Raw genomic sequence first — 24,409 nt, 5'->3', positions numbered from 1 at the left:
TGTCTATGATTCTGGAGAATAAGGGCCTCCCCAGTAAATGCTGTAAAATATCACCTGAAAAGAATCATGTGGATTTTGATTGAGTTATCGATCACCCAATTTAAGCTAAATTATATTTTTAAAAGTATTGAGATGTGAACTTCAGAATTTGTATAATATACTGGAATAACTGAACTGACTTGGAATTAATTTTCAATAAAAGAACCTTGTGGATGCAGGGTTGATGGTTTCCTGTGAACCTCTGCACCGTCCCCATCGCCAGCTCCACACACGTCAGTATTCTCAGTCTCGCTGGTTCTTTGGTCTCAATGGAGCTCAACACTGACTCAAAGCAGCCTCAAGAAACATTGTTTCATAGAATCCCTACAGTGAAGAAGGAGGCCATTCGGCCCATCGAGACTGCACCATCCTCTGAAAGAGTACCACCCAAGATGGAAATGCCAGACCATTTATTGCTGCAACCATTTAACATCAAAATTATACATGTAGCGGGAAGAGAAAATGTGATTGCAGAGACTTTGTCATGGCTGTGAGAAGTTGGGAAAGACTATAATGGACAATATTGATGCTCAGGGCAACGCAGTGGTCAGTATGGGGCAGCGCAGTGGTCAGTACAAACAACAAAAGAACAAAGAAAAGTACAGCACAGGAACAGGCCCTTCGGCCCTCCAAGCCTGCGCTGACCATGCTGCCCGACTAAACTACAATCTTCTACACTTCCTGGGTCCGTATCCCTCTATTCCCACCCTATTCAAGATGCCCTTTAAATGTCACCCTTGTCCCTGCTTCCACCACATCTTCAGGCAGCGCGTTCCAGGCACCCACTACCCTCTGTGTAAAAAAGCTTCCCTCGTATTCCCTCGTACATCTCCTCTAAACCTTGCCCCTCGCACCTTAAACCTATGCCCCCTAGTAATTGACCCCTCTACCCTGGGGAAAAGCCTCTGACTATCCACTCTGTCTATGCCCCTCATAATTTTGTCTTGTAGACCTCTTATCAGGTCGCCCCTCAACCTCTTTCGTTCCATTGAGAACAAACCAAGTTTATTCAACCGCTCCTCATAGCTAATGCCCTCCATACAAGGCAACATTCTGGTAAAGCTCTTCTGCACCCTCTCCAAAGCCTCCACATCCTTCTGGTAGTGTGGCGACCAGAATTGAACACTATACTCCAAGTGTGGCCTAACTAAGGTTCTGTACAGCTGCAACATGACTTGCCAATTCTTATACTCAATGCCCCGGCCAATGAAGGCAAGCATGCCGTATGCCTTCTTGACTACCTTCTCCACCTGTGTTGCCCCTTTCAGTGACCTGTGAACCTAGATCTCTCTGACTGTCAGAGTGGCGCAGTGGTCAATACGGGGCAGTGCGGTTGCGCAGTGGTCAATACGGGGCAGTGCGGTTGCGCAGTGGTCAATACGGGGCAGTGTGGTTGCGCAGTGGTCAATACGGGGCAGTGCGGTTGTGCAGTGGTCAATACGGGGCAGTGCGGTTGTGCAGTGGTCAATACGGGGCAGTGCGGTTGTGCAGTGGTCAATACGGGGCAGTGCGGTTGTGCAGTGGTCAATACGGGGTAGCATGGTCGGTGGTCAGTGCAGTAGTCAGCGCAATGCAGTGGTCAGTATGGTGCAGCGCGGTGGTGAGTGCAGTGCTCTGTGTGGGGCAATACAGTGGTCAGTACGGGGCATTGTGGTGGTGAAGTGGTCAGTGGGAGGGGGCAGAGGTCAGTCGGGGGAGCAGAGGTCAGTGGGAGGGGGCAGAGGTCAGTCGGGGGGGCAGAGGTCAGTCGGGGGAGGGGTGGTTTCCTTAATTTTTATATTAACCCCGCCCCCCCCCCCCCCCCGTAAATGGGGAAAATCAATAAAAACATTTTTCTATAAAAAGCCCAGAAGGCGCTGGGGGCGGGGCCGCGCGGACCGGAAGCGGAAACCCGTCACCCGGAGGCGCCGACCAGTTTACTGCTGCCGCCATTTCCCGCGGCGGCGGCTCTCCCGCCAGTTTCCCGATGGCGGCGCCGGGCGGCGCGGACCCGCTTCAGGCGGAAAGGGAGCGGATCCGCCGCGAGATCCTGGAGCTGGAACAGCGGCTCGGAGTGAGCGCGGAGAGAGAGGGTGAGGGGGCAGGAGGGAGAGTGAGCAGGGGGAGATGCGCGGGTAGGGCAGATGTGAGTGGGGGGAGAGATGGGGGGGGGGGGGGGGGCAGGGGAGTCTAGAGGAGGGAGAGACCGGCCTTGTTTTGGGGGGGGGGGGTGGGGGGGTCAGTGAGTGAGGGTGCAAGACTGGGGTAAGAATATACAATGAATAACCTGTCGGGAGATTGGTAGGGAAGGAGGATGGTGAAGCTCCAGCGTTTGATGGGGACAGTGTAGAGGGAGATTTATTCTGTATCTATCCCCGTGCTGTACCTGTCCTGGGAGTGTTTGATGGGGACAGTGTAGAGGGAGCTTTACTCTGTATCTAACCCCGTGCTGTACCTGTCCTGGGAGTGTTTGATGGGGTCAGTGTAGAGGGAGCTTTACTCTGCATCTAACCCCGTGCTGTACCTGTCCTGGGAGTGTTTGATGGGGACAGTGTAGAGGGAGATTTATTCTGTATCTATCCCCGTGCTGTACCTGCCCTGGGAGTGTTTGATGGGGACAGTGTAGAGGGAGCTTTACTCTGTATCTAACCCCGTGCTGTACCTGTCCTGGGAGTGTTTGATGGGGTCAGTGTAGAGGGAGCTTTACTCTGCATCTAACCCCGTGCTGTACCTGTCCTGGGAGTGTTTGATGGGGACAGTGTAGAGGGAGCTTTACTCTGTATCTAACCCCGTGCTGTACCTGTCCTGGGAGTGTTTGATGGGGTCAGTGTAGAGGGAGCTTTACTCTGTATCTAACCCCGTGCTGTACCTGTCCTGGGAGTGTTTGATGGGGTCAGTGTAGAGGGAGCTTTACTCTGTATCTAACCCCGTGCTGTACCTGTCCTGGGAGTGTTTGATGGGGTCAGTGTAGAGGGAGCTTTACTCTGCATCTAACCCCGTGCTGTACCTGTCCTGGGAGTGTTTGATGGGGACAGTGTAGAGGGAGCTTTACTCTGTATCTAACCCCGTGCTGTACCTGTCCTGGGAGTGTTTGATGGGGACAGTGTAGAGGGAGATTTATTCTGTATCTATCCCCGTGCTGTACCTGCCCTGGGAGTGTTTGATGGGGACAGTGTAGAGGGAGCTTTACTCTGTATCTAACCCCGTGCTGTACCTGTCCTGGGAGTGTTTGATGGGGACAGTGTAGAGGGAGCTTTACTCTGTATCTAACCCCGTGCTGTACCTGTCCTGGGAGTGTTTGATGGGGACAGTGTAGAGGGAGATTTATTCTGTATCTATCCCCGTGCTGTACCTGCCCTGGGAGTGTTTGATGGGGACAGTGTAGAGGGAGCTTTACTCTGTATCTAACCCCGTGCTGTACCTGTCCTGGGAGTGTTTGATGGGGACAGTGTAGAGGGAGCTTTACTCTGTATCTAACCCCGTGCTGTACCTGTCCTGGGAGTGTTTGATGGGGACAGTGTAGAGGGAGCTTTACTCTGTATCTAACCCCGTGCTGTACCTGTCCTGGGAGTGTTTGATGGGGACAGTGTAGAGGGAGCTTTACTCTGTATCTATCCCTGTGCTGTACCTGCCCTGGGAGTGTTTGATGGGGACAGTGTAGAGGGAGCTTTACTCTGTATCTAACCCCGTGCTGTACCTGTCCTGGGAGTGTTTGATGGGGACAGTGTAGAGGGAGCTTTACTCTGTATCTAACCCCGTGCTGTACCTGTCCTGGGAGTGTTTGATGGGGACAGTAGAGAGGGAGCTTTACTCTGTATCTAACCCCGTGCTGTACCTGTCCTGGGAGTGTTTGATGGGGACAGTGTAGAGGGAGCTTTACTCTGTATCTAACCCCGTGCTGTACCTGTCCTGGGAGTGTTTAATGGGGATAGTGTAGAGGGAGCTTTACTCTGTATCTAACCCCGTGCTGTACCTGTCCTGGGAGTGTTTAATGGGGACAGTAGAGAGGGAGCTTTACTCTGTATCTAACCCCGTGCTGTACCTGTCCTGGGAGTGTTTAATGGGGATAGTGTAGAGGGAGCTTTACTCTGTATCTAACCCCGTGCTGTACCTGTCCTGGGAGTGTTTGATGGGAACAGTGTAGAGGGAGCTTTACTCCGTATCTAACCCTGTGCTGTACCTGTCCTGGGAGTGTTTGATGGGAACAGTGTAGAGGGAGCTTTACTCTGTATCTAACCCCGTGCTGTACCTGTCCTGGGAGTGTTTGATGGGGACAGTGTAGAGGGAGCTTTACTCTGTATCTAACCCCGTGCTGTACCTGTCCTGGGAGTGTTTGATGGGGACAGTGTAGAGGGAGCTTTACTCTGTATCTAACCCCGTGCTGTACCTGTCCTGGGAGTGTTTAATGGGGATAGTGTAGAGGGAGCTTTACTCTGTATCTAACCCCGTGCTGTACCTGTCCTGGGAGTGTTTGATGGGAACAGTGTAGAGGGAGCTTTACTCCGTATCTAACCCTGTGCTGTACCTGTCCTGGGAGTGTTTGATGGGAACAGTGTAGAGGGAGCTTTACTCCGTATCTAACCCTGTGCTGTACCTGTCCTGGGAGTGTTTGATGGGGACAGTGTAGAGAGAGCTTTACTCTGTATCTAACCCCGTGCTGTACCTGTCCTGGGAGTGTTTGATGGGGACAGTGTAGAGAGAGCTTTACTCTGTATCTAACCCCGTGCTGTACCTGTCCTGGGAGTGTTTGATGGGGACAGTGTGAGGGAGCTTTACTCTGTATCTAACCCCGTGCTGTACCTGTCCTGGGAGTGTTTGATGGGAACAGTGTAGAGGGAGCTTTACTCCGTATCTAACCCTGTGCTGTACCTGTCCTGGGAGTGTTTGATGGGGACAGTGTAGAGGGAGCTTTACTCTGTATCTAACCCCGTGCTGTACCTGTCCTGGGAGTGTTTAATGGGGATAGTGTAGAGGGAGCTTTACTCTGTATCTAACCCCGTGCTGTACCTGTCCTGGGAGTGTTTGATGGGAACAGTGTAGAGGGAGCTTTACTCCGTATCTAACCCTGTGCTGTACCTGTCCTGGGAGTGTTTGATGGGAACAGTGTAGAGGGAGCTTTACTCCGTATCTAACCCTGTGCTGTACCTGTCCTGGGAGTGTTTGATGGGGACAGTGTAGAGGGAGCTTTACTCTGTATCTAACCCCGTGCTGTACCTGTCCTGGGAGTGTTTGATGGGAACAGTGTAGAGGGAGCTTTACTCTGTATCTAACCCCGTGCTGTACCTGTCCTGGGAGTGTTTAATGGGGATAGTGTAGAGGGAGCTTTACTCTGTATCTAACCCCATGCTGTACCTGTCCTGGGAGTGTTTGATGGGGACAGTGCAGAGGGAGCTTTACTCTGTATCTAACCCCGTGCTGTACCTGTCCTGGGAGTGTTTGATGGGGACAGTGTAGAGGGAGCTTTACTCTGTATCTAACCCCGTGCTGTACCTGTCCTGGGAGTGTTTGATGGGGACAGTGTCGAGGGAGCTTTACTCTGTATCTAACCCCGTGCTGTACCTGTCCTGCGAGTGTTTAATGGGGATAGTGTAGAGGGAGCTTTACTCTGTATCTAACCCCGTGCTGTACCTGTCCTGGGAGTGTTTGATGGGGACAGTGTAGAGGGAGCTTTACTCTGTATCTAACCCCGTGCTGTACCTGTCCTGGGAGTGTTTGATGGGGACAGTGTAGAGGGAGCTTTACTCTGTATCTAACCCCGTGCTGTACCTGTCCTGGGAGTGTTTAATGGGGATAGTGTAGAGGGAGCTTTACTCTGTATCTAACCCCGTGCTGTACCTGTCCTGGGAGTGTTTGATGGGGACAGTGTAGAGGGAGCTTTACTCTGTATCTATCCCCGTGCTGTACCTGTCCTGGGAGTGTTTGATGGGAACAGTGTAGAGGGAGCTTTACTCCGTATCTAACCCTGTGCTGTACCTGTCCTGGGAGTGTTTGATGGGGACAGTGTAGAGGGAGCTTTACTCTGTATCTAACCCCGTGCTGTACCTGTCCTGGGAGTGTTTGATGGGAACAGTGTAGAGGGAGCTTTACTCTGTATCTAACCCCGTGCTGTACCTGTCCTGGGAGTGTTTGATGGGGACAGTGTAGAGGGAGCTTTATTCTGTATCTAACCCCGTGCTGTACCTGTCCTGGGAGTGTTTGATGGGGACAGTGTAGAGGGAGCTTTACTCTGTATCTAACCCCGTGCTGTACCTGTCCTGGGAGTGTTTGATGGGGACAGTGTAGAGGGAGCTTTACTCTGTATCTATCCCCGTGCTGTACCTGTCCTGGGAGTGTTTGATGGGGACAGTGTAGAGGGAGCTGTACTCTGTATCTAACCCCGTGCTGTACCTGTCCTGGGAGTGTTTGATGGGGACAGTGTAGAGGGAGCTTTACTCTGTATCTAACTCCGTGCTGTACCTGTCCTGGGATTGTTTGATGGGGACAGTGTCGAGGTAGCTTTACTCTGTATCTAACCCCGTGCTGTACCTGTCCTGGGAGTGTTTGATGGGGACAGTGTAGAGGGAGCGTTACTCTGTATCTAACCCCGTGCTGTACCTGTCCTGGGAGTGTTTGATGGGGACAGTGTCGAGGTAGCTTTACTCTGGATCTAACCCCGTGCTGTACCTGTCCTGGGATTGTTTGATGGGGATTGTTTGATGGGGACAGTGTCGAGGTAGCTTTACTCTGTATCTAACCCCGTGCTGTACCTGTCCTGGGAGTGTTTGATGGGGACAGTGTCGAGGTAGCTTTACTCTGTATCTAACCCCGTGCTGTACCTGTCCTGGGAGTGTTTGATGGGGACAGTGTAGAGGGAGCTTTACTCTGTATCTAACCCCATGCTGTACCTGTCCTGGGAGGGTTTGATGGGGACAGTGTAGAGGGAGCTTTACTCTGTATCTAACCCCGTGCTGTACCTGTCCTGGGAGTGTTTGATGGGAACAGTGTAGAGGGAGCTTTACTCTGTATCTAACCCCGTGCTGTACCTGTCCTGGGAGTGTTTGATGGGGACAGTGTAGAGGGAGCTTTATTCTGTATCTAACCCCGTGCTGTACCTGTCCTGGGAGTGTTTGATGGGGACAGTGTAGAGGGAGCTTTACTCTGTATCTAACCCCGTGCTGTACCTGTCCTGGGAGTGTTTGATGGGGACAGTGTAGAGGGAGCTTTACTCTGTATCTATCCCCGTGCTGTACCTGTCCTGGGAGTGTTGATGGGGACAGTGTAGAGGGAGATTTACTCTGTATCTAACCCCGTGCTGCACCTGTCCTGGGAGTGTTTGATGGGGACGGTGTAGAGGGAGCTTTACTCTGTATCTAACCCCGTGCTGTACCTGTCCTGGGAGTGTTTGATGGGGACAGTGTAGAGGGAGCTTTACTCTGTATCTAACCCCGTGCTGTACCTGTCCTGGGAGTGTTTGATGGGGACAGTGTAGAGGGAGCTTTACTCTGTATCTATCCCCGTGCTGTACCTGTCCTGGGAGTGTTGATGGGGACAGTGTAGAGGGAGATTTACTCTGTATCTAACCCCGTGCTGTACCTGTCCTGGGAGTGTTTGATGGGGACAGTGTAGAGGGAGCTGTACTCTGTATCTAACCCCGTGCTGTACCTGTCCTGGGAGTGTTTGATGGGGACAGTGTAGAGGGAGCTTTACTCTGTATCTAACTCCGTGCTGTACCTGTCCTGGGAGTGTTTGATGGGGACAGTGTGGAGGAAGCTTTACTCTGTATCTAACCCCGTGCTGCACCTGTCCTGGGAGTGTTTGATGGGGACGGTGTAGAGGGAGCTTTACTCTGTATCTAACCCCGTGCTGTACCTGTCCTGGGAGTGTTTGATGGGGACAGTGCAGAGGGAGCTTTACTCTGTATCTAACCCCGTGCTGTACCTGTCCTGGGAGTGTTTGATGGGGACAGTGCAGAGGGAGCTTTACTCTGTATCTAACCCCGTGCTGTACCTGTCCTGGGAGTGTTTGATGGGGACAGTGTAGAGGAAGCTTTACTCTGTATCTAACCCCGTGCTGTACCTGTCCTGGGAGTGTTTGATGGGGACAGTGTAGAGGGAGCTTTACTCTGTATCTAACCCCGTGCTGTACCTGTCCTGGGAGAGTTTGATGGGGACAGTGTAGAGGGAGCTTTACTCTGTATCTAACCCCGTGTTGTACCTGTCCTGGGAGTGTTTGATGGGGACAGTGTCGAGGTAGCTTTACTCTGTATCTAACCCCGTGCTGTACCTGTCCTGGGAGAGTTTGATGGGGACAGTGTAGAGGGAGCTTTACTCTGTATCTAACCCCGTGTTGTACCTGTCCTGGGAGCGTTTGATGGGGACAGTGTCGAGGTAGCTTTACTCTGTATCTAACCCCGTGCTGTACCTGTCCTGGGAGTGTTTGATGGGGACAGTGTCGAGGTAGCTTTACTCTGTATCTAACCCCGTGCTGTACCTGTCCTGGGAGTGTTTGATGGGGACAGTGTAGAGGGAGCTTTACTCTGTATCTAACCCCGTGCTGTACCTGTCCTGGGAGTGTTTGATGGGGACAGTGTCGAGGGAGCTTTACTCTGTATCTAACCCCGTGCTGTACCTGTCCTGGGAGAGTTTGATGGGGACAGTGTAGAGGGAGCTTTACTCTGTATCTAACCCCGTGTTGTACCTGTCCTGGGAGCGTTTGATGGGGACAGTGTCGAGGTAGCTTTACTCTGTATCTAACCCCGTGCTGTACCTGTCCTGGGAGTGTTTGATGGGGACAGTGTCGAGGTAGCTTTACTCTGTATCTAACCCCGTGCTGTACCTGTCCTGGGAGTGTTTGATGGGGACAGTGTAGAGGGAGCTTTACTCTGTATCTAACCCCGTGCTGTACCTGTCCTGGGAGTGTTTGATGGGAACAGTGTAGAGGGAGCTTTACTCCGTATCTAACCCTGTGCTGTACCTGTCCTGGGAGTGTTTGATGGGAACAGTGTAGAGGGTGCTTTACTCCGTATCTAACCCTGTGCTGTCCCTGTCCTGGGAGTGTTTGATGGGGACAGTGTAGAGGGAGCTTTACTCTGTATCTAACCCCGTGCTGTACCTGTCCTGGGAGTGTTTGATGGGAACAGTGTAGAGGGAGCTTTACTCTGTATCTAACCCCGTGCTGTACCTGTCCTGGGAGTGTTTGATGGGGACAGTGTCGAGGTAGCTTTACTCTGTATCTAACCCCGTGCTGTACCTGTCCTGGGAGTGTTTGATGGGGACAGTGTCGAGGTAGCTTTACTCTGGATCTAACCCCGTGCTGTACCTGTCCTGGGATTGTTTGATGGGGATTGTTTGATGGGGACAGTGTCGAGGTAGCTTTACTCTGTATCTAACCCCGTGCTGTACCTGTCCTGGGAGTGTTTGATGGGGACAGTGTCGAGGTAGCTTTACTCTGTATCTAACCCCGTGCTGTACCTGTCCTGGGAGTGTTTGATGGGGACAGTGTAGAGGGAGCTTTACTCTGTATCTAACCCCATGCTGTACCTGTCCTGGGAGGGTTTGATGGGGACAGTGTAGAGGGAGCTTTACTCTGTATCTAACCCCGTGCTGTACCTGTCCTGGGAGTGTTTGATGGGAACAGTGTAGAGGGAGCTTTACTCTGTATCTAACCCCGTGCTGTACCTGTCCTGGGAGTGTTTGATGGGGACAGTGTAGAGGGAGCTTTATTCTGTATCTAACCCCGTGCTGTACCTGTCCTGGGAGTGTTTGATGGGGACAGTGTAGAGGGAGCTTTACTCTGTATCTAACCCCGTGCTGTACCTGTCCTGGGAGTGTTTGATGGGGACAGTGTAGAGGGAGCTTTACTCTGTATCTATCCCCGTGCTGTACCTGTCCTGGGAGTGTTGATGGGGACAGTGTAGAGGGAGATTTACTCTGTATCTAACCCCGTGCTGCACCTGTCCTGGGAGTGTTTGATGGGGACGGTGTAGAGGGAGCTTTACTCTGTATCTAACCCCGTGCTGTACCTGTCCTGGGAGTGTTTGATGGGGACAGTGTAGAGGGAGCTTTACTCTGTATCTAACCCCGTGCTGTACCTGTCCTGGGAGTGTTTGATGGGGACAGTGTAGAGGGAGCTTTACTCTGTATCTATCCCCGTGCTGTACCTGTCCTGGGAGTGTTGATGGGGACAGTGTAGAGGGAGATTTACTCTGTATCTAACCCCGTGCTGTACCTGTCCTGGGAGTGTTTGATGGGGACAGTGTAGAGGGAGCTGTACTCTGTATCTAACCCCGTGCTGTACCTGTCCTGGGAGTGTTTGATGGGGACAGTGTAGAGGGAGCTTTACTCTGTATCTAACTCCGTGCTGTACCTGTCCTGGGAGTGTTTGATGGGGACAGTGTGGAGGAAGCTTTACTCTGTATCTAACCCCGTGCTGCACCTGTCCTGGGAGTGTTTGATGGGGACGGTGTAGAGGGAGCTTTACTCTGTATCTAACCCCGTGCTGTACCTGTCCTGGGAGTGTTTGATGGGGACAGTGCAGAGGGAGCTTTACTCTGTATCTAACCCCGTGCTGTACCTGTCCTGGGAGTGTTTGATGGGGACAGTGCAGAGGGAGCTTTACTCTGTATCTAACCCCGTGCTGTACCTGTCCTGGGAGTGTTTGATGGGGACAGTGTAGAGGAAGCTTTACTCTGTATCTAACCCCGTGCTGTACCTGTCCTGGGAGTGTTTGATGGGGACAGTGTAGAGGGAGCTTTACTCTGTATCTAACCCCGTGCTGTACCTGTCCTGGGAGAGTTTGATGGGGACAGTGTAGAGGGAGCTTTACTCTGTATCTAACCCCGTGTTGTACCTGTCCTGGGAGTGTTTGATGGGGACAGTGTCGAGGTAGCTTTACTCTGTATCTAACCCCGTGCTGTACCTGTCCTGGGAGAGTTTGATGGGGACAGTGTAGAGGGAGCTTTACTCTGTATCTAACCCCGTGTTGTACCTGTCCTGGGAGCGTTTGATGGGGACAGTGTCGAGGTAGCTTTACTCTGTATCTAACCCCGTGCTGTACCTGTCCTGGGAGTGTTTGATGGGGACAGTGTCGAGGTAGCTTTACTCTGTATCTAACCCCGTGCTGTACCTGTCCTGGGAGTGTTTGATGGGGACAGTGTAGAGGGAGCTTTACTCTGTATCTAACCCCGTGCTGTACCTGTCCTGGGAGTGTTTGATGGGGACAGTGTCGAGGGAGCTTTACTCTGTATCTAACCCCGTGCTGTACCTGTCCTGGGAGAGTTTGATGGGGACAGTGTAGAGGGAGCTTTACTCTGTATCTAACCCCGTGTTGTACCTGTCCTGGGAGCGTTTGATGGGGACAGTGTCGAGGTAGCTTTACTCTGTATCTAACCCCGTGCTGTACCTGTCCTGGGAGTGTTTGATGGGGACAGTGTCGAGGTAGCTTTACTCTGTATCTAACCCCGTGCTGTACCTGTCCTGGGAGTGTTTGATGGGGACAGTGTAGAGGGAGCTTTACTCTGTATCTAACCCCGTGCTGTACCTGTCCTGGGAGTGTTTGATGGGAACAGTGTAGAGGGAGCTTTACTCCGTATCTAACCCTGTGCTGTACCTGTCCTGGGAGTGTTTGATGGGAACAGTGTAGAGGGTGCTTTACTCCGTATCTAACCCTGTGCTGTCCCTGTCCTGGGAGTGTTTGATGGGGACAGTGTAGAGGGAGCTTTACTCTGTATCTAACCCCGTGCTGTACCTGTCCTGGGAGTGTTTGATGGGAACAGTGTAGAGGGAGCTTTACTCTGTATCTAACCCCGTGCTGTACCTGTCCTGGGAGTGTTTGATGGGGACAGTGTAGAGGGAGCTGTACTCTGTATCTAACCCCGTGCTGTACCTGTCCTGGGAGTGTTTGATGGGGACAGTGTAGAGGGAGCTTTACTCTGTATCTAACTCCGTGCTGTACCTGTCCTGGGAGTGTTTGATGGGGACAGTGTGGAGGAAGCTTTACTCTGTATCTAACCCCGTGCTGCACCTGTCCTGGGAGTGTTTGATGGGGACGGTGTAGAGGGAGCTTTACTCTGTATCTAACCCCGTGCTGTACCTGTCCTGGGAGTGTTTGATGGGGACAGTGCAGAGGGAGCTTTACTCTGTATCTAACCCCGTGCTGTACCTGTCCTGGGAGTGTTTGATGGGGACAGTGCAGAGGGAGCTTTACTCTGTATCTAACCCCGTGCTGTACCTGTCCTGGGAGTGTTTGATGGGGACAGTGTAGAGGAAGCTTTACTCTGTATCTAACCCCGTGCTGTACCTGTCCTGGGAGTGTTTGATGGGGACAGTGTAGAGGGAGCTTTACTCTGTATCTAACCCCGTGCTGTACCTGTCCTGGGAGAGTTTGATGGGGACAGTGTAGAGGGAGCTTTACTCTGTATCTAACCCCGTGCTGTACCTGTCCTGGGAGAGTTTGATGGGGACAGTGTAGAGGGAGCTTTACTCTGTATCTAACCCCGTGTTGTACCTGTCCTGGGAGTGTTTGATGGGGACAGTGTCGAGGTAGCTTTACTCTGTATCTAACCCCGTGCTGTACCTGTCCTGGGAGAGTTTGATGGGGACAGTGTAGAGGGAGCTTTACTCTGTATCTAACCCCGTGTTGTACCTGTCCTGGGAGCGTTTGATGGGGACAGTGTCGAGGTAGCTTTACTCTGTATCTAACCCCGTGCTGTACCTGTCCTGGGAGTGTTTGATGGGGACAGTGCAGAGGGAGCTTTACTCTGTATCTAACCCCGTGCTGTACCTGTCCTGGGAGTGTTTGATGGGGACAGTGTAGAGGAAGCTTTACTCTGTATCTAACCCCGTGCTGTACCTGTCCTGGGAGTGTTTGATGGGGACAGTGTCGAGGTAGCTTTACTCTGGATCTAACCCCGTGCTGTACCTGTCCTGGGATTGTTTGATGGGGATTGTTTGATGGGGACAGTGTCGAGGTAGCTTTACTCTGTATCTAACCCCGTGCTGTACCTGTCCTGGGAGTGTTTGATGGGGACAGTGTCGAGGTAGCTTTACTCTGTATCTAACCCCGTGCTGTACCTGTCCTGGGAGTGTTTGATGGGGACAGTGTAGAGGGAGCTTTACTCTGTATCTATCCCCGTGCTGTACCTGTCCTGGGAGTGTTGATGGGGACAGTGTAGAGGGAGATTTACTCTGTATCTAACCCCGTGCTGTACCTGTCCTGGGAGTGTTTGATGGGGACAGTGTAGAGGGAGCTGTACTCTGTATCTAACCCCGTGCTGTACCTGTCCTGGGAGTGTTTGATGGGGACAGTGTAGAGGGAGCTTTACTCTGTATCTAACTCCGTGCTGTACCTGTCCTGGGAGTGTTTGATGGGGACAGTGTGGAGGAAGCTTTACTCTGTATCTAACCCCGTGCTGCACCTGTCCTGGGAGTGTTTGATGGGGACAGTGTAGAGGGAGCTTTACTCTGTATCTAACCCCGTGCTGTACCTGTCCTGGGAGTGTTTGATGGGAACAGTGTAGAGGGAGCTTTACTCTGTATCTAACCCCGTGCTGTACCTGTCCTGGGAGTGTTTGATGGGGACAGTGTCGAGGTAGCTTTACTCTGTATCTAACCCCGTGCTGTACCTGTCCTGGGAGTGTTTGATGGGGACAGTGTAGAGGGAGCTTTACTCTGTATCTAACCCCGTGCTGTACCTGTCCTGGGAGTGTTTGATGGGGACAGTGTAGAGAGAGCTTTACTCTGTATCTAACCCCGTGCTGTACCTGTCCTGGGAGTGTTTGATGGGGACAGTGTGAGGGAGCTTTACTCTGTATCTAACCCCGTGCTGTACCTGTCCTGGGAGTGTTTGATGGGGACAGTGTAGAGGGAGCTTTACTCTGTATCTAACCCCGTGCTGTACCTGTCCTGGGAGTGTTTGATGGGGACAGTGTAGAGGGAGCTTTACTCTGTATCTAACCCCGTGCTGTACCTGTCCTGGGAGTGTTTGATGGGAACAGTGTAGAGGGAGCTTTACTCCGTATCTAACCCTGTGCTGTACCTGTCCTGGGAGTGTTTGATGGGAACAGTGTAGAGGGAGCTTTACTCCGTATCTAACCCTGTGCTGTACCTGTCCTGGGAGTGTTTGATGGGGACAGTGTAGAGGGAGCTTTACTCTGTATCTAACCCCGTGCTGTACCTGTCCTGGGAGTGTTTTATGGGGACAGTGTAGAGGGAGCTTTACTCTGTATCTAACCCCGTGCTGTACCTGTCCTGGGAGTGTTTAATGGGGATAGTGTAGAGGGAGCTTTACTCTGTATCTAACCCCGTGCTGTACCTGTCCTGGGAGTGTTTGATGGGAACAGTGTAGAGGGAGCTTTACTCCGTATCTAACCCTGTGCTGTACCTGTCCTGGGAGTGTTTGATGGGAACAGTCTAGAGGGAGCTTTACTCCGTATCTAACCCTGTGCTGTACCTGTCCTGGGAGTGTTTGATGGGGACAGTGTAGAGGGAGCTTTACTCTGTATCTAACCCCGTGCTGTACCTGTCCTGGGAGTGTTTGATGGGAACAGTGTAGAGGGAGCTTTACTCTGTATCTAACCCCGTGCTGTACCTGTCCTGGGAGTGTTTGATGGGGACAGTGTCGAGGTAGCTTTACTCTGTATCTAACCCCGTGCTGTACCTGTCCTGGGAGTGTTTGATGGGGACAGTGTAGAGGGAGCTTTACTCTGTATCTAACCCCGTGCTGTACCTGTCCTGGGAGTGTTTGATGGGGACAGTGTAGAGAGAGCTTTACTCTGTATCTAACCCCGTGCTGTACCTGTCCTGGGAGTGTTTGATGGGGACAGTGTGAGGGAGCTTTACTCTGTATCTAACCCCGTGCTGTACCTGTCCTGGGAGTGTTTGATGGGGACAGTGTAGAGGGAGCTTTACTCTGTATCTAACCCCGTGCTGTACCTGTCCTGGGAGTGTTTGATGGGGACAGTGTAGAGGGAGCTTTACTCTGTATCTAACCCCGTGCTGTACCTGTCCTGGGAGTGTTTGATGGGAACAGTGTAGAGGGAGCTTTACTCCGTATCTAACCCTGTGCTGTACCTGTCCTGGGAGTGTTTGATGGGAACAGTGTAGAGGGAGCTTTACTCCGTATCTAACCCTGTGCTGTACCTGTCCTGGGAGTGTTTGATGGGGACAGTGTAGAGGGAGCTTTACTCTGTATCTAACCCCGTGCTGTACCTGTCCTGGGAGTGTTTGATGGGGACAGTGTAGAGGGAGCTTTACTCTGTATCTAACCCCGTGCTGTACCTGTCCTGGGAGTGTTTAATGGGGATAGTGTAGAGGGAGCTTTACTCTGTATCTAACCCCGTGCTGTACCTGTCCTGGGAGTGTTTGATGGGAACAGTGTGGAGGGAGCTTTACTCCGTATCTAACCCTGTGCTGTACCTGTCCTGGGAGTGTTTGATGGGAACAGTGTAGAGGGAGCTTTACTCCGTATCTAACCCTGTGCTGTACCTGTCCTGGGAGTGTTTGATGGGGACAGTGTAGAGGGAGCTTTACTCTGTATCTAACCCCGTGCTGTACCTGTCCTGGGAGTGTTTGATGGGAACAGTGTAGAGGGAGCTTTACTCTGTATCTAACCCCGTGCTGTACCTGTCCTGGGAGTGTTTAATGGGGATAGTGTAGAGGGAGCTTTACTCTGTATCTAACCCCATGCTGTACCTGTCCTGGGAGTGTTTGATGGGGACAGTGCAGAGGGAGCTTTACTCTGTATCTAACCCCGTGCTGTACCTGTCCGGTGAGTGTTTGATGGGGACAGTGTAGAGGGAGCTTTACTCTGTATCTAACCCCGTGCTGTACCTGTCCTGGGAGTGTTTCATGGGGACAGTGTCGAGGGAGCTTTACTCTGTATCTAACCCCGTGCTGTACCTGTCCTGCGAGTGTTTAATGGGGATAGTGTAGAGGGAGCTTTACTCTGTATCTAACCCCGTGCTGTACCTGTCCTGGGAGTGTTTGATGGGGACAGTGTAGAGGGAGCTTTACTCTGTATCTAACCCCGTGCTGTACCTGTCCTGGGAGTGTTTGATGGGGACAGTGTAGAGGGAGCTTTACTCTGTATCTAACCCCGTGCTGTACCTGTCCTGGGAGTGTTTAATGGGGATAGTGTCGAGGGAGCTTTACTCTGTATCTAACCCCGTGCTGTACCTGTCCTGGGAGTGTTTGATGGGGACAGTGTAGAGGGAGCTTTACTCTGTATCTATCCCCGTGCTGTACCTGTCCTGGGAGTGTTTGATGGGAACAGTGTAGAGGGAGCTTTACTCCGTATCTAACCCTGTGCTGTACCTGTCCTGGGAGTGTTTGATGGGGACAGTGTAGAGGGAGCTTTACTCTGTATCTAACCCCGTGCTGTACCTGTCCTGGGAGTGTTTGATGGGGACAGTGCAGAGGGAGCTTTACTCTGTATCTAACCCCGTGCTGTACCTGTCCTGGGAGTGTTTGATGGGGACAGTGCAGAGGGAGCTTTACTCTGTATCTAACCCCGTGCTGTACCTGTCCTGGGAGTGTTTGATGGGGACAGTGTAGAGGAAGCTTTACTCTGTATCTAACCCCGTGCTGTACCTGTCCTGGGAGTGTTTGATGGGGACAGTGCAGAGGGAGCTTTACTCTGTATCTAACCCCGTGCTGTACCTGTCCTGGGAGAGTTTGATGGGGACAGTGTAGAGGGAGCTTTACTCTGTATCTAACCCCGTGCTGTACCTGTCCTGGGAGAGTTTGATGGGGACAGTGTAGAGGGAGCTTTACTCTGTATCTAACCCCGTGTTGTACCTGTCCTGGGAGTGTTTGATGGGGACAGTGTCGAGGTAGCTTTACTCTGTATCTAACCCCGTGCTGTACCTGTCCTGGGAGAGTTTGATGGGGACAGTGTAGAGGGAGCTTTACTCTGTATCTAACCCCGTGTTGTACCTGTCCTGGGAGTGTTTGATGGGGACAGTGTCGAGGTAGCTTTACTCTGTATCTAACCCCGTGCTGTACCTGTCCTGGGAGTGTTTGATGGGGACAGTGTCGAGGTAGCTTTACTCTGTATCTAACCCCGTGCTGTACCTGTCCTGGGAGTGTTTGATGGGGACAGTGTAGAGGGAGCTTTACTCTGTATCTAACCCCGTGCTGTACCTGTCCTGGGAGTGTTTGATGGGGACAGTGTCGAGGGAGCTTTACTCTGTATCTAACCCTGTGCTGTACCTGTCCTGGGACTGTTTGATGGGGACAGTGTCGAGGTAGCTTTACTCTGTATCTAACCCCGTGCTGTACCTGTCCTGGGAGTGTTTGATGGGGACAGTGTCGAGGGAGCTTTACTCTGTATCTAACCCTGTGCTGTACCTGTCCTGGGATTGTTTGATGGGGACAGTGTCGAGGTAGCTTTACTCTGTATCTAACCCCGTGCTGTACCTGTCCTGGGAGTGTTTGATGGGGACAGTGTAGAGGGAGCGTTACTCTGTATCTAACCCCGTGCTGTACCTGTCCTGGGAGTGTTTGATGGGGACAGTGTCGAGGTAGCTTTACTCTGGATCTAACCCCGTGCTGTACCTGTCCTGGGATTGTTTGATGGGGATTGTTTGATGGGGACAGTGTCGAGGTAGCTTTACTCTGTATCTAACCCCGTGCTGTACCTGTCCTGGGAGTGTTTGATGGGGACAGTGTCGAGGTAGCTTTACTCTGTATCTAACCCCGTGCTGTACCTGTCCTGGGAGTGTTTGATGGGGACAGTGTAGAGGGAGCTTTACTCTGTATCTAACCCCATGCTGTACCTGTCCTGGGAGGGTTTGATGGGGACAGTGTAGAGGGAGCTTTACTCTGTATCTAACCCCGTGCTGTACCTGTCCTGGGAGTGTTTGATGGGAACAGTGTAGAGGGAGCTTTACTCTGTATCTAACCCCGTGCTGTACCTGTCCTGGGAGTGTTTGATGGGGACAGTGTAGAGGGAGCTTTATTCTGTATCATACCCCGTGCTGTACCTGTCCTGGGAGTGTTTGATGGGGACAGTGTAGAGGGAGCTTTACTCTGTATCTAACCCCGTGCTGTACCTGTCCTGGGAGTGTTTGATGGGGACAGTGTAGAGGGAGCTTTACTCTGTATCTATCCCCGTGCTGTACCTGTCCTGGGAGTGTTGATGGGGACAGTGTAGAGGGAGATTTACTCTGTATCTAACCCCGTGCTGTACCTGTCCTGGGAGTGTTTGATGGGGACAGTGTAGAGGGAGCTGTACTCTGTATCTAACCCCGTGCTGTACCTGTCCTGGGAGTGTTTGATGGGGACAGTGTAGAGGGAGCTTTACTCTGTATCTAACTCCGTGCTGTACCTGTCCTGGGAGTGTTTGATGGGGACAGTGTGGAGGAAGCTTTACTCTGTATCTAACCCCGTGCTGCACCTGTCCTGGGAGTGTTTGATGGGGACGGTGTAGAGGGAGCTTTACTCTGTATCTAACCCCGTGCTGTACCTGTCCTGGGAGTGTTTGATGGGGACAGTGCAGAGGGAGCTTTACTCTGTATCTAACCCCGTGCTGTACCTGTCCTGGGAGTGTTTGATGGGGAAAGTGCAGAGGGAGCTTTACTCTGTATCTAACCCCGTGCTGTACCTGTCCTGGGAGTGTTTGATGGGGACAGTGTAGAGGAAGCTTTACTCTGTATCTAACCCCGTGCTGTACCTGTCCTGGGAGAGTTTGATGGGGACAGTGTAGAGGGAGCTTTACTCTGTATCTAACCCCGTGTTGTACCTGTCCTGGGAGTGTTTGATGGGGACAGTGTCGAGGTAGCTTTACTCTGTATCTAACCCCGTGCTGTACCTGTCCTGGGAGAGTTTGATGGGGACAGTGTAGAGGGAGCTTTACTCTGTATCTAACCCCGTGTTGTACCTGTCCTGGGAGCGTTTGATGGGGACAGTGTCGAGGTAGCTTTACTCTGTATCTAACCCCGTGCTGTACCTGTCCTGGGAGTGTTTAATGGGGATAGTGTAGAGGGAGCTTTACTCTGTATCTAACCCCGTGCTGTACCTGTCCTGGGAGTGTTTGATGGGAACAGTGTGGAGGGAGCTTTACTCCGTATCTAACCCTGTGCTGTACCTGTCCTGGGAGTGTTTGATGGGAACAGTGTAGAGGGAGCTTTACTCCGTATCTAACCCTGTGCTGTACCTGTCCTGGGAGTGTTTGATGGGGACAGTGTAGAGGGAGCTTTACTCTGTATCTAACCCCGTGCTGTACCTGTCCTGGGAGTGTTTGATGGGAACAGTGTAGAGGGAGCTTTACTCTGTATCTAACCCCGTGCTGTACCTGTCCTGGGAGTGTTTAATGGGGATAGTGTAGAGGGAGCTTTACTCTGTATCTAACCCCATGCTGTACCTGTCCTGGGAGTGTTTGATGGGGACAGTGCAGAGGGAGCTTTACTCTGTATCTAACCCCGTGCTGTACCTGTCCTGGGAGTGTTTGATGGGGACAGTGTAGAGGGAGCTTTACTCTGTATCTAACCCCGTGCTGTACCTGTCCTGGGAGTGTTTCATGGGGACAGTGTCGAGGGAGCTTTACTCTGTATCTAACCCCGTGCTGTACCTGTCCTGCGAGTGTTTAATGGGGATAGTGTAGAGGGAGCTTTACTCTGTATCTAACCCCGTGCTGTACCTGTCCTGGGAGTGTTTGATGGGGACAGTGTAGAGGGAGCTTTACTCTGTATCTAACCCCGTGCTGTACCTGTCCTGGGAGTGTTTGATGGGGACAGTGTAGAGGGAGCTTTACTCTGTATCTAACCCCGTGCTGTACCTGTCCTGGGAGTGTTTAATGGGGATAGTGTAGAGGGAGCTTTACTCTGTATCTAACCCCGTGCTGTACCTGTCCTGGGAGTGTTTGATGGGGACAGTGTAGAGGGAGCTTTACTCTGTATCTATCCCCGTGCTGTACCTGTCCTGGGAGTGTTTGATGGGAACAGTGTAGAGGGAGCTTTACTCCGTATCTAACCCTGTGCTGTACCTGTCCTGGGAGTGTTTGATGGGGACAGTGTAGAGGGAGCTTTACTCTGTATCTAACCCCGTGCTGTACCTGTCCTGGGAGTGTTTGATGGGAACAGTGTAGAGGGAGCTTTACTCTGTATCTAACCCCGTGCTGTACCTGTCCTGGGAGTGTTTGATGGGGACAGTGTAGAGGGAGCTTTATTCTGTATCTAACCCCGTGCTGTACCTGTCCTGGGAGTGTTTGATGGGGACAGTGTAGAGGGAGCTTTACTCTGTATCTAACCCCGTGCTGTACCTGTCCTGGGAGAGTTTGATGGGGACAGTGTAGAGGGAGCTTTACTCTGTATCTATCCCCGTGCTGTACCTGTCCTGGGAGTGTTGATGGGGACAGTGTAGAGGGAGATTTACTCTGTATCTAACCCCGTGCTGTACCTGTCCTGGGAGTGTTTGATGGGGACAGTGTAGAGGGAGCTGTACTCTGTATCTAACCCCGTGCTGTACCTGTCCTGGGAGTGTTTGATGGGGACAGTGTAGAGGGAGCTTTACTCTGTATCTAACTCCGTGCTGTACCTGTCCTGGGAGTGTTTGATGGGGACAGTGTGCAGGAAGCTTTACTCTGTATCTAACCCCGTGCTGCACCTGTCCTGGGAGTGTTTGATGGGGACGGTGTAGAGGGAGCTTTACTCTGTATCTAACCCCGTGCTGTACCTGTCCTGGGAGTGTTTGATGGGGACAGTGCAGAGGGAGCTTTACTCTGTATCTAACCCCGTGCTGTACCTGTCCTGGGAGTGTTTGATGGGGACAGTGCAGAGGGAGCTTTACTCTGTATCTAACCCCGTGCTGTACCTGTCCTGGGAGTGTTTGATGGGGACAGTGTAGAGGAAGCTTTACTCTGTATCTAACCCCGTGCTGTACCTGTCCTGGGAGTGTTTGATGGGGACAGTGCAGAGGGAGCTTTACTCTGTATCTAACCCCGTGCTGTACCTGTCCTGGGAGAGTTTGATGGGGACAGTGTAGAGGGAGCTTTACTCTGTATCTAACCCCGTGCTGTACCTGTCCTGGGAGAGTTTGATGGGGACAGTGTAGAGGGAGCTTTACTCTGTATCTAACCCCGTGTTGTACCTGTCCTGGGAGTGTTTGATGGGGACAGTGTCGAGGTAGCTTTACTCTGTATCTAACCCCGTGCTGTACCTGTCCTGGGAGAGTTTGATGGGGACAGTGTAGAGGGAGCTTTACTCTGTATCTAACCCCGTGTTGTACCTGTCCTGGGAGTGTTTGATGGGGACAGTGTCGAGGTAGCTTTACTCTGTATCTAACCCCGTGCTGTACCTGTCCTGGGAGTGTTTGATGGGGACAGTGTCGAGGTAGCTTTACTCTGTATCTAACCCCGTGCTGTACCTGTCCTGGGAGTGTTTGATGGGGACAGTGTAGAGGGAGCTTTACTCTGTATCTAACCCCGTGCTGTACCTGTCCTGGGAGTGTTTGATGGGGACAGTGTCGAGGGAGCTTTACTCTGTATCTAACCCTGTGCTGTACCTGTCCTGGGACTGTTTGATGGGGACAGTGTCGAGGTAGCTTTACTCTGTATCTAACCCCGTGCTGTACCTGTCCTGGGAGTGTTTGATGGGGACAGTGTCGAGGGAGCTTTACTCTGTATCTAACCCTGTGCTGTACCTGTCCTGGGATTGTTTGATGGGGACAGTGTCGAGGTAGCTTTACTCTGTATCTAACCCCGTGCTGTACCTGTCCTGGGAGTGTTTGATGGGGACAGTGTAGAGGGAGCGTTACTCTGTATCTAACCCCGTGCTGTACCTGTCCTGGGAGTGTTTGATGGGGACAGTGTCGAGGTAGCTTTACTCTGGATCTAACCCCGTGCTGTACCTGTCCTGGGATTGTTTGATGGGGATTGTTTGATGGGGACAGTGTCGAGGTAGCTTTACTCTGTATCTAACCCCGTGCTGTACCTGTCCTGGGAGTGTTTGATGGGGACAGTGTCGAGGTAGCTTTACTCTGTATCTAACCCCGTGCTGTACCTGTCCTGGGAGTGTTTGATGGGGACAGTGTAGAGGGAGCTTTACTCTGTATCTAACCCCATGCTGTACCTGTCCTGGGAGGGTTTGATGGGGACAGTGTAGAGGGAGCTTTACTCTGTATCTAACCCCGTGCTGTACCTGTCCTGGGAGTGTTTGATGGGAACAGTGTAGAGGGAGCTTTACTCTGTATCTAACCCCGTGCTGTACCTGTCCTGGGAGTGTTTGATGGGGACAGTGTAGAGGGAGCTTTATTCTGTATCATACCCCGTGCTGTACCTGTCCTGGGAGTGTTTGATGGGGACAGTGTAGAGGGAGCTTTACTCTGTATCTAACCCCGTGCTGTACCTGTCCTGGGAGTGTTTGATGGGGACGGTGTAGAGGGAGCTTTACTCTGTATCTAACCCCGTGCTGTACCTGTCCTGGGAGTGTTTGATGGGGACAGTGCAGAGGGAGCTTTACTCTGTATCTAACCCCGTGCTGTACCTGTCCTGGGAGTGTTTGATGGGGAAAGTGCAGAGGGAGCTTTACTCTGTATCTAACCCAGTGCTGTACCTGTCCTGGGAGTGTTTGATGGGGACAGTGTAGAGGAAGCTTTACTCTGTATCTAACCCCGTGCTGTACCTGTCCTGGGAGTGTTTGATGGGGACAGTGTAGAGGGAGCTTTACTCTGTATCTAACCCCGTGCTGTACCTGTCCTGGGAGAGTTTGATGGGGACAGTGTAGAGGGAGCTTTACTCTGTATCTAACCCCGTGCTGTACCTGTCCTGGGAGAGTTTGATGGGGACAGTGTAGAGGGAGCTTTACTCTGTATCTAACCCCGTGTTGTACCTGTCCTGGGAGTGTTTGATGGGGACAGTGTCGAGGTAGCTTTACTCTGTATCTAACCCCGTGCTGTACCTGTCCTGGGAGAGTTTGATGGGGACAGTGTAGAGGGAGCTTTACTCTGTATCTAACCCCGTGTTGTACCTGTCCTGGGAGCGTTTGATGGGGACAGTGTCGAGGTAGCTTTACTCTGTATCTAACCCCGTGCTGTACCTGTCCTGGGAGTGTTTGATGGGGACAGTGTCGAGGTAGCTTTACTCTGTATCTAACCCCGTGCTGTACCTGTCCTGGGAGTGTTTGATGGGGACAGTGTAGAGGGAGCTTTACTCTGTATCTAACCCCGTGCTGTACCTGTCCTGGGAGTGTTTGATGGGGACAGTGTCGAGGGAGCTTTACTCTGTATCTAACCCTGTGCTGTACCTGTCCTGGGACTGTTTGATGGGGACAGTGTCGAGGTAGCTTTACTCTGTATCTAACCCCGTGCTGTACCTGTCCTGGGAGTGTTTGATGGGGACAGTGTAGAGGGAGCTTTACTCTGTATCTAACCCCGTGCTGTACCTGTCCTGGGAGTGTTTGATGGGGACAGTGTAGAGGAAGCTTTACTCTGTATCTAACCCCGTGTTGTACCTGTCCTGGGAGTGTTTGATGGGGACAGTGTCGAGGTAGCTTTACTCTGTATCTAACCCCGTGCTGTACCTGTCCTGGGAGAGTTTGATGGGGACAGTGTAGAGGGAGCTTTACTCTGTATCTAACCCCGTGTTGTACCTGTCCTGGGAGTGTTTGATGGGGACAGTGTCGAGGTAGCTTTACTCTGTATCTAACCCCGTGCTGTACCTGTCCTGGGAGTGTTTGATGGGGACAGTGTCGAGGTAGCTTTACTCTATATCTAACCCCGTGCTGTACCTGTCCTGGGAGTGTTTGATGGGGACAGTGTAGAGGGAGCTTTACTCTGTATCTAACCCCGTGCTGTACCTGTCCTGGGAGTGTTTGATGGGGACAGTGTCGAGGGAGCTTTACTCTGTATCTAACCCTGTGCTGTACCTGTCCTGGGATTGTTTGATGGGGACAGTGTCGAAGTAGCTTTACTCTGTATCTAACCCCGTGCTGTACCTGTCCTGGGAGTGTTTGATGGGGACAGCGTAGAGGGAACGTTACTCTGTATCTAACCCCGTGCTGTACCTGTCCTGGGAGTGTTTGATGGGGACAGTGTCGAGGTAGCTTTACTCTGGATCTAACCCCGTGCTGTACCTGTCCTGGGATTGTTTGATGGGGATTGTTTGATGGGGACAGTGTCGAGGTAGCTTTACTCTGTATCTAACCCCGTGCTGTACCTGTCCTGGGAGTGTTTGATGGGGACAGTGTTGAGGTAGCTTTACTCTGTATCTAACCCCGTGCTGTACCTGTCCTGGGAGTGTTTGATGGGGACAGTGTAGAGGGAGCTTTACTCTGTATCTAACCCCATGCTGTACCTGTCCTGGGAGGGTTTGATGGGGACAGTGTAGAGGGAACTTTACTCTGTATCTAACCCCGTGCTGTACCTGTCCTGGGAGTGTTTGATGGGAACAGTGTAGAGGGAGCTTTACTCTGTATCTAACC

General features: G+C 52.0%; 2 protein-coding genes across 4 annotated transcripts in view; both read left to right on the top strand.

Annotated features, from left to right (window-relative positions):
* Positions 1-553, top strand: part of entr1 (endosome associated trafficking regulator 1) — a 66,239-nt gene extending 65,686 nt beyond the window's left edge. The window contains exon 8 of the mRNA XM_072487814.1: positions 490-553. Coding sequence (XP_072343915.1) covers positions 490-553 — 64 coding nt within the window. The remainder of the gene's footprint in view (positions 1-489) is intronic.
* Positions 554-1,952: 1,399 nt separating this feature from the next.
* Positions 1,953-24,409, top strand: part of snapc4 (small nuclear RNA activating complex, polypeptide 4) — a 98,896-nt gene continuing 76,439 nt past the window's right edge. For all 3 annotated transcript variants that reach the window (XM_072488878.1, XM_072488880.1, XM_072488877.1), the window contains exon 1: positions 1,953-2,111. In XM_072488878.1, coding sequence (XP_072344979.1) covers positions 2,006-2,111 — 106 coding nt within the window. In that variant the 5' untranslated portion in view covers positions 1,953-2,005. The remainder of the gene's footprint in view (positions 2,112-24,409) is intronic.

This window comes from Scyliorhinus torazame, chromosome 22 (genome assembly GCF_047496885.1).
Source record: "Scyliorhinus torazame isolate Kashiwa2021f chromosome 22, sScyTor2.1, whole genome shotgun sequence".
NCBI classification, from domain to species: domain Eukaryota; kingdom Metazoa; phylum Chordata; class Chondrichthyes; order Carcharhiniformes; family Scyliorhinidae; genus Scyliorhinus; species Scyliorhinus torazame.
Note: the sequence above shows the minus strand (reverse complement) of the source record. Positions and strands in the feature narration are given on the sequence as shown.